The following is a 15,000-nucleotide window of genomic DNA, read 5'->3' as shown; positions in this document are numbered from 1 at the left end:
TCCACTCTTTGTGTTTCCACTTCCTGTGTTTCCACTTCCTGTGTTTCCACTCTCTGTGTTTCCACTCTCTGTGTTTCCACTTCCTGTGTTTCCACTTCCTGTGTTTCCACTCTCTGTGTTTCCACTCTCTGTGTTTCAACTCTCTGTGTTTCCACTCTCTGTGTTTCCACTCTCTGTGTTTCCACTTCCTGTGTTTCCACTTCCTGTGTTTCCACTCTCTGTGTTTCCACTCTCTGTGTTTCCACTCTCTGTGTTTCCACTTCCTGTGTTTCCACTCTCTGTGTTTCCACTCTCTGTGTTTCCACTCTCTGTGTTTCCACTCTCTGTGTTTCCACTTCCTGTGTTTCCACTCTCTGTGTTTCCACTTCCTGTGTTTCCACTTCCTGTGTTTCCACTTCCTGTGTTTCCACTTCCTGTGTTTCCACTCTCTGTGTTTCCACTCTCTGTGTTTCCACTCTCTGTGTTTCCACTCTCTGTGTTTCCACTTCCTGTGTTTCCACTCTCTGTGTTTCCACTCTCTGTGTTTCCACTTCCTGTGTTTCCACTCTCTGTGTTTCCACTCTCTGTGTTTCCACTCTCTGTGTTTCCACTCTCTGTGTTTCCACTCTCTGTGTTTCCACTTCCTGTGTTTCCACTCTCTGTGTTTCCACTCTCTGTGTTTCCACTCTCTGTGTTTCCACTCTCTGTGTTTCCACTTCCTGTGTTTGAAATCTTCTGTCCACTTCCTGGTAATGTCATTTGAAAACGCCCCCCACCCATATAATCTTTAATCTGTCTGTTTGTCTGTCTGCTGGGAGGTCTGAGCAGAACCCAGTGGCACCGTCTCTCAGAATCATACAGGGTGATCCTAGCCCTTAGCTGCACTAGCCCTTAGCTGGAACAAAATCATCAAATCTTACCCCTAACCATATACACACTGCTAACCCGATTAACCGTTAAAATATAATTTTACAAGTATAACCCATTTTGACTTTGCAGCTGGCCTATCTAAGGGGAAATCACTCTGTTCTGCCTCAAGGACAAGAGTCATGACAATCAAGGTCAACCTGCGAATCACGGACACACTCCCCCCTCCGTCTCCGTCTCTCTCAGAGGGTACAGGGTGATAATAAGGTATTAGCTTTGTGTTTCCTCAGGGCTGGGGAACCTCCATCCCTCCTTTCCCTCCTCTCTTGTTCACCCTGCGGAGTCAAACTCATGAGGAAATACAACATAATTAAGGCTCCCATTTGCATTTGGCCGGTCTAATGACAGAGCACCCTACCTCAGATCTGTCCACCTGCATTCAAAATGGCACCCAAAATATAGTGCACCTTATGGTCCCTGGTCTAAAGTAGTGCACTATATAGGGGATAGGGTGCTATTCCCCATACGGCTCTGGTCTAATGTAGTGCACTATATAGGAGATAGGGTGCTATTCCCCATAGGGCTCTGGTCTAATGTAGTGCACTATATAGGGGATAGGGTGCTATTCCCATAGGGCCTGGTCTAATGTAGTGCACTATATAGGGGATAGGGTGCTATTCCCATTGGGCCCTGGTCTAAAGATGGAGATGAAGATGGAGAGGCCTGAGGCAGGGTGGAACCACAAACCCTTCTGCTTCGTTCTCCCCGGTGTCTCTGTTCTAACGGACAACATCCTATTGGGCAGCCATGTTGGAGGAGGGACCACTACCACATAATGTCCTAATGGGCAGCCATGTTGGAGGAGGAAAGGAGGGAGAGAGAATGCAGACAGACCCCTTGACTGACTCATGTTTCTAGTCAACAAAATATTGTGGAGAAAACCAGTTCAAGAGCCAGTTCACTGTCAAGTATCTCTCTCTCTCTCTCTCTCTGTCCCTCACTCTCCCTCTCTCTGTCTCTCTCTCTCTCTCTCTGTCTCTCTCTCTCTCTCTCTGTCTCTCTCTCTCTCTCTCTCTCTCTCTCTCTCTCTCTCTCTCTCTCACACACATCTATCTCTCCAACCTTTTCAGATCTTAGCAACCACCTGAGGTGTCCTGTGACGTTATCATTTGATACTGTCTTATAATTGTGTTACACCCATATTACTTCCTGCTTCCTTCTTCTCTGTCTTCTTCAGTTGTTTTCAGCCAGTTTGCGTTCTTCCAGACGGCTCTGAACGATGTGGTGGAGATCCACGATGGGGCCACGCAGCACGCCAGGGTCCTCAGCTCCCTGTCTGGAACACACACAGGTACACACTCACTGACACTACACACGCACGCACACACACACACACACACACACACACACACACACACACACACACACACACACACACACACACACACACACACACACACACACACACTAGCACAGAGTCAGGAGGACAGTTAACATGGTCAAGTATAGCAGTAAAAACAACAATAGTTACAGTAGCGAGAGGTAGCTGTGTAGAGAAGCAGAGAGAGGTAGCTGTGAAGAGAAGCAGAGACAGGTAGCTGTGTAGAGAACCAGAGAGAGGTAGCTGTGAAGAGAGGTAGCTGTGTAGAGAAGCAGAGAGAGGTAGCTGTGTAGAGAAGCAGAGAGAGGTAGCTGTGTAGAGAAGCAGAGAGAGGTAGCTGTGTAGAGAAGCAGAGAGAGATAGCTCTGAAGAGAAGCAGAGAGGTAGCTGTGTAGAAAGGTAGCTGTGTAGAGAAGCAGAGAGAGGTAGCTGTGTAGAGAAGCAGAGAGAGGTAGCTGTGAAGAGAAGCAGAGAGAGGTAGATGTGAAGAGAGGTAGCTGTGTAGAGAGGTAGCTGTGTAGAGAGGTAGCTGTGAAGAGAGGTAGCTGTGTCGAGAGGTAGCTGTGTAGAGAGGTAGATGTGAAGAGAGGTAGCTGTGTCGAGAGGTAGCTGTGTAGAGAGGTAGCTGTGAAGAGAAGCAGAGAGGTAGCTGTGAAGAGAAGCAGAGAGAGGTAGCTGTGTAGAGAAGCAGAGAGAGGTAGCTGTGAAGAGAAGCAGAGAGAGGTAGATGTGAAGAGAGGTAGCTGTGAAGAGAAGCAGAGAGAGGTAGATGTGAAGAGAAGCAGAGAGAGGTAGCTGTGTAGAGAAGCAGAGATACGTAGCTGTGAAGAGAAGCAGAGAGAGGTAGCTGTGAAGAGAAGCAGAGAGAGGTAGCTGTGTAGTGAAGCAGAGAGAGGTAGCTGTGAGAAGGATGGAGAAGGATGGAGAGAGAGAGGGATGAAGAGAGATAGGAATGGAGAGAGATAAGGATGGAGAGAGATAGGGTTGGAGAGAGAGAGGGATGGAGAGAGAGAGGGATGGAGAGAGAGGGGGGTGGAGAGAAGGATGGAGAGATAGGGATGGAGAGAGATAGGGATGGAGAGAGATAGGGATGGAGAGAAGGATGGAGAGAGAGAGGGATGGAGAGAGAGGGGGATGGAGAGAAGGATGGAGAGAGGGATGGAGAGAGAGAGGGATGGAGAGAGAAGGGGATGGAGAGAAGGATGGAGAGAGAGAGGGATGCAGAGAGAGAGGGATGGAGAGAGAGGGGGATGGAGAGAGGGATTGTGAGAGGGATTGAGAGAAGGATGGAGAGAGCGAGGGATTGAGAGAGGGATTGTGAGAGGGATTGAGAGAAGGATGGAGAGAGAGAGGGATTGAGAGCTCCGTGGAAATGTTGTCTGAAAGAGAGAAAATGGAAACAAAGGATTTAAAGAAGGGGCAGGGGGAAGAAATAAGAGAAAGGAAGAGGGATTTACAAAGAGAACGAGAGAAAGATGAAGAGATGGAGCGATATCAAAGAGAAATCGTACAACACATGTCCATCTCTCATTGCCTCTGCTCTATGGCCTGACAGACCTAACAATACCACTGTTTCCTGTCTGGTGGCAGCAGTCTCAGAATACACACTTTACAGTTCAATAAACACAGAGAGAGAGAGAGGGATATATCAACTGGTCTAGGCAGCTTCAAGGCCTTCTCCAAAACCCAGCATATAGCGACTGATATACTGATATCACTGATATACCCTACAGTCTACACTATAATCACCTCAACAGTCACTGATGTAACCTACAGTCTACATTATAATCACCTCAACAGTCACCCTACAGTCTACATCTATAACCTCCTCAACAGTCACTGATATACCCTACAGTCTACACTATAATCACCTCAACAGTCACTGATATACCCTACAGTCTACATCTATAACCTCCTCAACAGTCACCCTACAGTCTACACTATAATCACCTCAACAGTCACTGATATACCCTACAGTCTGCATCTATAATCACCTCAACAGTCACTGATATACCCTACAGTCTACATTATAATCACCTCAACAGTCACCCTACAGTCTACATCTATAACCTCCTCAACAGTCACTGATATACCCTACAGTCTACATCTATAATCACCTCAACAGTCACTGATGTACCCTACAGTCTACACTATAATCACCTCAACAGTCACTGATATACCCTACAGTCTACATCTATAATCACCTCAACAGTCACTGATATACCCTACAGTCTACATATATAACCTCCTCAACAGTCACTGATGTACCCTACAGTCTGCATCTATAACCTCCTCAACAGTCACTGATGTACCCTACAGTCTGCATCTATAATCACCTCAACAGTCACTGATGTACCCTACAGTCTACATCTATAATCACCTCAACAGTCACCCTACAGTCTACATCTATAACCTCCTCAACAGTCACTGATATACCCTACAGTCTGCATATATAATCACCTCAACAGTCACCCTACAGTCTACATCTATAACCTCCTCAACAGTCACTGATATACCCTACAGTCAGCATCTATAATCACCTCAACAGTCACTGATATACCCTACAGTCTACATCTATAATCACCTCAACAGTCACCCTACAGTCTACATCTATAACCTCCTCAACAGTCACCCTACAGTCTACATCTATAACCTCCTCAACAGTCACTGATATACCCTACAGTCTACATCTATAATCACCTCAACAGTCACTGATATACCCTACAGTCTACATCTATAATCACCTCAACAGTCACTGATATACCCTACAGTCTACATCTATAACCTCATCAACAGTCACTGATATACCCTACAGTCTAAATCTATAACCTCCTCAACAGTCACTGATATACCCTACAGTCTACATCTATAACCTCATCAACAGTCACTGATATACCCTACAGTCTAAATCTATAACCTCCTCAACAGTCACTGATGTACCCTACAGTCTACATCTATAACCTCCTCAACAGTCACCCTACAGTCTACATATATAACCTCCTCAACAGTCACCCTACAGTCTGCATCTATAACCTCCTCAACAGTCACTGATATACCCTACAGTCTGCATCTGTAACCTCCTCAACAGTCACCCTACAGTCTACATATATAACCTCCTCAACAGTCACTGATATACCCTACAGTCTACATATGTAACCTCCTCAACAGTCACTGATATACCCTACAGTCTACATATATAATCACCTCAACAGTCACTGATATACCCTACAGTCGGCATCTATAATCACCTCAACAGTCACCCTACAGTCTACATCTATAACCACCTCAACAGTCACCCTACAGTCTACATCTATAACCTCCTCAACAGTCACTGATATACCCTACAGTCTACACTATAATCACCTCAACAGTCACTGATATACCCTACAGTCTACATCTATAACCTCCTCAACAGTCACCCTACAGTCTACACTATAATCACCTCAACAGTCACTGATATACCCTACAGTCTGCATCTATAACCTCCTCAACAGTCACTGATGTACCCTACAGTCTACATCTATAACCTCCTCAACAGTCACCCTACAGTCTACATATATAACCTCCTCAACAGTCACTGATATACCCTACAGTCTGCATCTGTAACCTCCTCAACAGTCACCCTACAGTCTACATATATAACCTCCTCAACAGTCACTGATATACCCTACAGTCTGCATCTGTAACCTCCTCAACAGTCACCCTACAGTCTACATCTATAACCTCCTCAACAGTCACTGATATACCCTACAGTCTACATATGTAACCTCCTCAACAGTCACTGATATACCCTACAGTCTGCACTATAACCTCCTAAACACAACCTCATACACACAAGATGAAATGTACCTTTTTATCCCACAAGCTAAATACATATGTCCGTTTTATATCATATGCTGTACAGGGGTCTGAAGTGTTAAATTATGTTGTGGCAGACTTGACAAGCTGTTATTATCCAATCAGTGGTCAAATCAAAGTAATCACAACATGAACATACCATTTAATAAATAAAGCTTTAACTCATTACCATGGCAACCATCACGACAGAAAAACATCCAGGCTGTTCCACAATACATTTTTAACCATCAATGTGACAGATACTGAGCCTTCAGAAAGTATTCATACCCCTTGACTGTTTAAACAGCCTGGATTTAAACTGGATTAGATTGGAAGAAGGGGAAAGAAACCTGACATTGAATATCTCTTTTGAAAATGGTGAAGTTATTAATTACATTTTGGATGGTGTATCAATAGATGCAGTCATTCTTAACTCAGTTGCCGGAGAGTAAGGAAACCTCTCAGGGATTTCAACACGAGGCCAATGGTGACTTTAAAACAGCGACAGAGATATGATATAATTGAGGATGGATTAATGGGTACGTTTGACATCAGCAAGGACTAACACATTTTTTAGGATAAAAAATAAATAGAATAGAGCTAAGCTCAAGGACACATCCTTGAGGGAACTTGGTTCCGTTCGCTTTCCAACAGACACTGATAAATTCAACCTTTTCAGCAGGACAATAACTGAAAACACAAGGCCAAATATACACTGGAGCAGCTTACCAAGATGACATTGAATGTTCCTGATTGGACTAGTTACAATTTGGACTTAAATTGGCCTGGCAATGTATGACAAGACATGAACATGGTCGTCTAGCAAAAAAAATCAACAATCAACTTCACAGAACTTGAATCTTAGCTGAGGCGACACCGATCTTTAATTTTTTTTTTTTTAAAGAATAATAGACAATTAATGTACAGTCGAGTTGTGCAGAGAGACTTACCCACTTTGAGTTGTGCAGAGCCCTGAGACCCACTTTGACATTACAGAGTATCTTCTGTAGATCGTTGAATGGAACCAGGGGGCAAGGGGCTAGGAAGCTGAATGGAACCAGAGGGCAAGAGGCTAGGAAGCTGAATGGAACCAGGGAGCAAGGGGCTAGGAAGCAGAATGGAACCAGGGAGCAAGGGGCTAGGAAACAGAATGGAACCAGGGAGCAAGGGGCTAGGAAGCTGAATGGAACCAGGGAGCAAGGGGCTAGGAAGCAGAATGGAACCAGGGAGCAAGGGGCTAGGAAGCAGAATGGAACCAGGGAGCAAGGGGCTAGGAAGCAGAATGGAACCAGAGGGCAAGGGGCTAGGAAGCAGAATGGAACCAGGGAGCAAGGGGCTAGGAAGCAGAATGGAACCAGAGGGCAAGGGGCTAGGAAGCAGAATGGAACCAGGGAGCAAGGGGCTAGGAAGCAGAATGGAACCAGGGAGCAAGGGGCTAGGAAACAGAATGGAACCAGGGAGCAAGGGGCTAGGAAGCTGAATGGAACCAGGGAGCAAGGGGCTAGGAAGCAGAATGGAACCAGAGGGCAAGGGGCTAGGAAGCAGAATGGAACCAAGGGGCAAGGGGCTAGGAAGCTGAATGGAACCAGGGAGCAAGGGGCTAGGAAGCTGAATGGAACCAGGGAGCAAGGGGCTAGGAAGCAGAATGGAACCAGAGGGCAAGGGGCTAGGAAGCAGAATGGAACCAGGGAGCAAGGGGCTAGGAAACAGAATGGAACCGGGGGCAAGGGGCTAGGAAGCAGAATGGAACCAGGGGGCAAGGGGCTAGGAAGCAGAATGGAACCAGAGGGCAAGGGGCTAGGAAGCAGAATGGAACCAGGGAGCAAGGGGCTAGGAAGCTGAATGGAACCAGGGAGCAAGGGGCTAGGAAGCAGAATGGAACCAGGGAGCAAGGGGCTAGGAAACAGAATGGAACCAGGGGGCAAGGGGCTAGGAAGCAAAATGGAACCAGGGAGCAAGGGGCTAGGAAGCAGAATGGAACCAGAGGGACTTGGCATAGAGTGATAGCTTGGGACCAATACCAGCCCACCAAGTGCATCCCAAATGCACCCTTTTCCCTATAACAGCACACTACCTTTGACCATGGCAAGACCCATGTGTGGAATGTCTTCCGCTTGCTCTCCCCACACCTACTCTTGTCTGTCTGTGTTTATACCTGTCACCGTTCACCGTTATTAAACCCTTCCGTCATAACGGCGCACTGAGCACTTCCTGTAATAAACTACACAGCATGGCCTGAGGGGTCCCGCAGCGGAATCAGAGTAACCATGGTGACAACACTTTCTATAATACACCCTCCCACACACACACACACACACACACACACACACACACACACCCTCCCCCCCCCCACACACACACACACACACACACACACACACACACACACACCCTCCCCCACACACACACACACACACACACACACACACACACACACCCTCCCACACACACACACACACACACACCCTCCCTCCCACACACACACACACACACACACACACACCTTCACACACACACACACACACACACACACACACACACACACACACACACACACACACACACACACACACACACACACACACAGACACACACACAGACACACACACACACACACACACACACAGAAGCTCACAGACACACACACCCTCCCCCACACACACACACCCTCCCACACACACACACCCTCCCCCACACACACGAGTGTGGGCAGAGTGAGTGTGGGTAGACCATACTCCCCCCTCTCTTTCTCTCTTTCTCTCTTTCTCTCCCTCTCTCCCTCCTCCATCTCTCTCCACAGTTAACACCAAGCAGAGCGAGAGAGAGAGAGAGAGAGAGAGAGAGAGAGAGAGGAGGGGAGACAGAGACAGAGAGAGAGAGAGAGAGAGAGAGAGAGAGGAGGGGAGACAGAGAGAGGGAAGAGAGAGAGAGAGAGAGAGAGGGAGGGAGACAGAGAGAGGGAAGAAGAGAGAGAGAGAGAGAGAGAGAGAGAGAGAGAGAGAGGGAGGAGGCCCAAAATGAAGCCTGGCCCTAAATTTCAGTTGCTTTTGGGAGAGAGCGGGAGAACCGTTAGGGTTAGAAGCACAATTCGACCTCAGGAACATTCCTGATGAACCTGTCTTTGATGACAATCCATCAGGCCACTATGAGGTCTACCGGTGTCGATGCTAAGCTTCCTGGAGCAACCCTAAGTTGCCTTCCTGGAGCAACCCTGAGTTGCCTTCCTGGAGCAACCCTGAGTTGCTTTCCTGGAGCAACCCTGAGTTGCCTTCCTGGAGCAACCCTAAGTTGCCTTCCTGGAGCAACCCTAAGTTGCCTTCCTGGAGCAACCCTAAGTTGCCTTCCTGGAGCAACCCTAAGTTACCTTCCTGGAGCAACCCTAAGGTGCCTTCCTGGAGCAACCCTAAGTTGCCTTCCTGGAGCAACCCTAAGTTGCCTTCCTGGAGCAACCCTAAGTTACCTTCCTGGAGCAACCCTAAGTTGCCTTCCTGGAGCAACCCTAAGTTGCCTTCCTGGAGCAACCCTAAGTTGCCTTCCTGGAGCAACCCTAAGTTGCCTTCCTGGAGCAACCCTAAGTTGCCTTCCTGGAGCAACCCTAAGTTGCCTTCCTGGAGCAACCCTAAGTTGCCTTCCTGGAGCAACCCTAAGTTGCCTTCCTGGAGCAACCCTAAGTTGCCTTCCTGGAGCAACCCTAAGTTGCCTTCCTGGAGCAACCCTAAGTTGTGTAAATCAGTCAGTTCTAAATGGAGGGATGCAATGGAACAGATAACAGCACTTCCTAGTTGGATTTTCCTCAGGTTTTCGCCTGCAATATCAGTTCTGTTATCACAGACAATATTTTGAAAGTTTTGGAAACTTTAGAGCGTTTTCTATCCTAATTATATATCCTAATTACAGTATATGCACATTCTACCTTCTAGGCAGTTTCATTTGGGCACGTTTTTCATCCAAACATCAAAACCCCCTAGTCTCTAGAGGTTAACATACTAACTTACAACTCAGGATTCTATGAGGTCTACCTGTGTCGATTCTAAGCTTCCTGAAGCAACCGGAAGTGGTTAAAACCACCCTAAAAGTGTTTTTCCCAACCTGCAGTTTGATAGACATAGTGCATTCAACCCTGTGTAAATCGGTCAGTTCTTAACGAAAACACTTAACTCAGGATTCTGCCCAATGAGGATATGTCTTTACTTTTAGCTTCCTGTGCCAACCGGACAGTTAATTGGTGTTGTTTCAAAGGGTTAAAAAAAGTCACATCAAATGCAAAACTTCAAATGTGTGTTTAGGTAACCCTCATGAACTGTAAATCAGTCATTTCTGCAATCAGATTTCCGAGAAATACTCTCTCTCACACACACACACACACACACACACACACACACACACACACACACACACACACACACACACACACACACATCAAGTATGGAGTGACAGTGGGGCGTAGAGACACACAGAGCATAGTTACCATAGTTACCATAGTTACCTTCGTTCAAACTGTCAAAGAACAGTCCGACCTAGAGCTCTAAAACTCTAGAAACCTGTTCTAGAGCTCAAGTCGATAGTGCGTGGTGAGTTATTTTGGCTCTAGAAGGTTCTCAGACCGAGAAACAGCCTCGTACATTTGCAATAACTTCAATTCATTTTTGACCATTACGAAAATGACGACATTTAGAAATGTCCCAGAGTCACAAGACTAGGTCCATTGAAACAGCCTCGGCCCAAAGAGACGGACCCTAAAGTTCCTGTCCGATAGCTCATTCAGGGACCTCGTAGCAATGCCCAGAAAAAGTGGATTTTCAGCACCAATTAAGGTCGCTGCTCAGGCTCCAAATGATCTATCGAGCCGAAACTTGGGTTTCGGGGTCACCTACAGATAATGTCTGTAATGGACCCGCAGCTAGAACGTAAATTTGTGTTTTATGTTTTTACAAGAACAGAAGGTGCTGTGAATTTTGGGCCTGGTCTGAAATATGTGATAGTTGGCTTCTAAACGAGTTGGAAAAAATGGGTGTGGTGTCAGTTTGTATCAGTTTGGTGTCAGAATGATATCTACTTGACTGATGGACGGTGACTTGCTGGCTGACTTTCGTCCATTTGCAATATGTTTAAACAGACCATAACCAAAATTACATTCTGAAATCAACACCAATGAGCGATGGAGAGGAACCAGAATCACTGCCCGGCCATCCCGAGTTCATCGGGCCAGTCAATTTTGCATTTCTGCAGTATTTTTTGAGCATGTCAATTTCGTGATGGTAAATGACTGGAAAGCACTTTTTTAAGGGGGCAATACGTTTTTGGAAAACAAATTCACATTTTCTTGATTTTTCATTTGACATATGACATTTTACGGTGGTGTTATGGAAAATAAAAATAAATAATAATGACACTTTTGACTTAAACTTTTGACTTCTATGAAATCATATTGTAAATGGACAAAACATATGCCTTATGGACAAGTAAAATAAATATAACAATACAATATGACAAAAGTATGTTCATACAGTTCTTATAAATGTAGAATTGACAAAATAAATCGAAAGAATTTCGAATTTTTTTCCAGAAAGCACTTTTTAAAACTCGTTTTTCAACCACTCAACAAATCTCTTGTTAACCAGCTGTAGTTGTGGCAAGTTGGTTAGGACATCTACTTTGTGCATGACACAAGTCATTTTTCCAACAATTGTTTACAGACAGATTATTTCACTTATAATTCACTGTATCCCAATTCCAGTGGGTCAGAAGTTTACATACACTAAGTTGACTGTGCCTTTAAACAGCTTGGAAAATTCCAGAAAATGATGTCATGGCTTTAGAAGCTTCTGATAGGCTAATTGACATCATTTGAGTCAATTGGAGGTGTGCCTGTGGATGTATTCAAGGCCTACCTTCAAACTCAGTGCCTCTTTGCTTGACATCATGGGAACATAAAAAGAAATCAGCCAAGACCTCAGAATACAAATTGTAGACCTTCACAAGTCTGGTTCATCCTTGGGAGCAATTTCCAAACGCCTGAAGGTACCACGATCATCTGTACAAACAATAGTACGCAAGAATAAACACCATGGAACCACGCAGCCGTCATACTGCTCAGGAAGGAGACGTGTTCTGTCTCTTAGAGATGAACGTACTTTGGTGCAAAAAGTGCAAATCAATCCCAGAACAACAGCAAAGGACCTCAGGGAGGAAAATTATGTGGATATATTGAAGCAACATCTCAAGACATCACTCTGGAAGTTTAGTCGCAAATGGGTCTTGCAAATGGACAATGACCCAAGCAAACTTCCGAAGGACAACAAAGTCAAGGTATTGGAGTGGCCATCACAAAGCCCTGACCTCAATCCAAAAGAAAATGTGTGGGCAGAACTGAAAAAGCTTGTGTGAGCAAGGAGGCCTACAAACCTGACTCCGTTACACCAGCTCTGTCAGGAGGAATGTGCCAAAATTCACCCAATTTATTGTGGAAGGCTACCTGAAAAGTTTGACCCAAGTTATACAATTTAAAGGCAATGCTACGAAATACTAAATTAGTGTATGCAAATGGGAATGTGATGAAATAAATAAATGCTGAAGTAAATCATTATCTCTACTATAATTCTGACATTTCACATTCTTAAAAATAAAGTTGTGATCCTAACTGACCTAAAACAGGGAATTTTTACTAGGATTAAATGTCAGGTATATTGCCAAGAACTGAGTTGAAATGTATTTAGCTAAGGTGTATGTAAACATCCGACTTCTACTGTATATGTTGTGTAAATATTGATTGAAACATTTGTTGGTAAACTATCCAAATTGCTTATATTTGCGTCCTTAAATTGAATTATGCGAGAAATGTTGGTGGAAATGTTTTTATGCGTAAATATTGATATAATAGCCATCATTTTGAAGTAAACACCACATTACGACAACCGTTAACAGATTAAATACAAAAAAGAGTGAAAGTGCACAGGGACCTTCTTCTTCTTCTTCCTATAAATATCCTTATTCTAGTACTTATGTAACGGATGTGAAACGACTAGCTAGTCAGCGGTGGTGCAGCGCTAAATAGTGTTTCAATCGGTGACGTCACTTGCTCTGAGACCTTGAAGAAGTAGTTCCCCTTTCCTCTGCAAGGGCCGCGGCTTTTGTGGAGCGATGGGCAACGATGCTTCGTGGGTGACTGTTGTTGATGTGTGCAGAGGGTCCCTGGTTCGCGCCCGGGTATGGGCGAGGGGACGGTCTAAAGTTATACTGTTACAGTGACATGATGATCAATGCTTCGGCTTTCTTCTTGACAGGTAAACAAATAAAAATAAATCTTGCTCTTTTGGCCATAATAAATGTCTCATCATTACACCTGGGAGTCAGCAAGCAAGTACAGGGAGTGAATTTAATAATAAATGAAACATGGAACAGAACGAGAACCACCAGTAGCGCACAGACATGAAACTCAGTAACAGAATCAATAACACCTGAGGAAACAACCAAAGGGGAGTGACAGATAGGTGGGATGTAATCAGGAAGGTGGGATGTAATCAGGAAGGTGGGATGTAATCAGGAAGGTGGGATGTAATCAGGAAGGTGGGATGTAATCAGGAAGGTGGGATGTAATCAGGAAGGTGGGATGTAATCAGGAAGGTGGGATGTAATCAGGAAGGTGGGATGTAATCAGGAAGGTGGGATGTAATCAGGAAGGTGGGATGTAATCAGGAAGGTGGGATGTAATCAGGAAGGTGGGATGTAATCAGGAAGGTGGGATGTTGGGATGTAATCAGGAAAGGTGGGATGTAATCAGGAAGGTGGGATGTAATCAGGAAGGTGGGATGTAATCAGGAAGGTGGGATGTAATCAGGAAAGTGGGATGTAATCAGGAAGGTGAGATGTAATCAGGAAGGTGGGATGTAATCAGGAAGGTGGGATGTAATCAGGAAGGTGATTAGAGTCCAGGTGAGTCTCACGAGGCGCTGGTGCGCGTAACGATGGTGACACGTGTGCGTAATAATGAGTTAACTAGCGACAACGAGCGCCGGAGTGGAGGAGCAGGATTAGTCTTGACAATCATGTAGACTATACTCTGTTGACTAGTGCACGTGCCAATACCAGATTTGGCAAATTGATGGTGGGAAAACGCGCATATGGTTTTCATACAGATTTTTGAATATTCACATGAAAATCCGTCACACTCAGATGGAAAACTAGCAAGTGAAAAGGTATGAAATAGTTATGTTTAAATTAGGTTCAGGTCCAAAATTAACCATGTGCTCCCACAGGGCTAACTCAGCTGTCTCTTCCGTGGGAAAGAAGTACTACTAGTGACTACTAACTACTACTAGCAACTATTAGCTACTACTAGCTACTAGTAGCTACTACTAGCAACTATTAGCTACTACTAGCTACTACTAGTTACTACTAGTTACTACTAGCAACTTCTTGCTACTACTAGTGACTACTATTGACTACTAGCTACTACTAGCTTGCCTCCATGGATTGATGAAGTATTCTCCAACATGTCCAACATTCCTTACCTTACACATATTGTTCCTGTGTTGTACCTAGGTTTATCTGTCTCCTCATCTCTCACTCCTCTTCCTCCTCCTCTTCATCCTCCTCTTCCTCCTTCACACTACTCTTCCTCCTCCTCTCCCTCCTCTTTCCTTCCTCTCATCCTCCTTTCATCCTCCTTCTCTCTTCCTCCCCCTCTCACTCCTCTTCCTCCTCTTCCTCCTCCTCTCCCTCCTTCTCACTACTCTTGCTCCTCCTCTCACTCCTCTCCCTCCTCTTCCTCCTCTTCCTCCTCCTCTCTTCCTCCTCCTCTCCCTCCTCTCTTCCTCATCTCCCTCCTCTCTTCCTCCTCCTCTCCCTCCTTCTCACTCCTCTACCTCCACTCCCTCCTCTCTCTTTCCTCTTCCTCCTCCTCTCCCTCCTCCTCTCATCCAACTCTTCCTCCTCCT

General features: G+C 45.3%; 1 protein-coding gene across 1 annotated transcript in view; it reads left to right on the top strand.

Annotated features, from left to right (window-relative positions):
* Positions 1-15,000, top strand: part of LOC112220687 (CUB and sushi domain-containing protein 2-like) — a 927,456-nt gene that overhangs the window by 694,134 nt on the left and 218,322 nt on the right. The window contains 1 exon segment of the mRNA XM_042295064.1: positions 2,084-2,197. Coding sequence (XP_042150998.1) covers positions 2,084-2,197 — 114 coding nt within the window.

The sequence above is a fragment of the Oncorhynchus tshawytscha genome, linkage group LG13 (assembly GCF_018296145.1).
Source record: "Oncorhynchus tshawytscha isolate Ot180627B linkage group LG13, Otsh_v2.0, whole genome shotgun sequence".
In the NCBI taxonomy this organism is placed as follows: domain Eukaryota; kingdom Metazoa; phylum Chordata; class Actinopteri; order Salmoniformes; family Salmonidae; genus Oncorhynchus; species Oncorhynchus tshawytscha.
The sequence above is the reverse complement of the archived record's forward strand: the minus strand, read 5'-3'. Positions and strand labels throughout refer to the sequence as shown.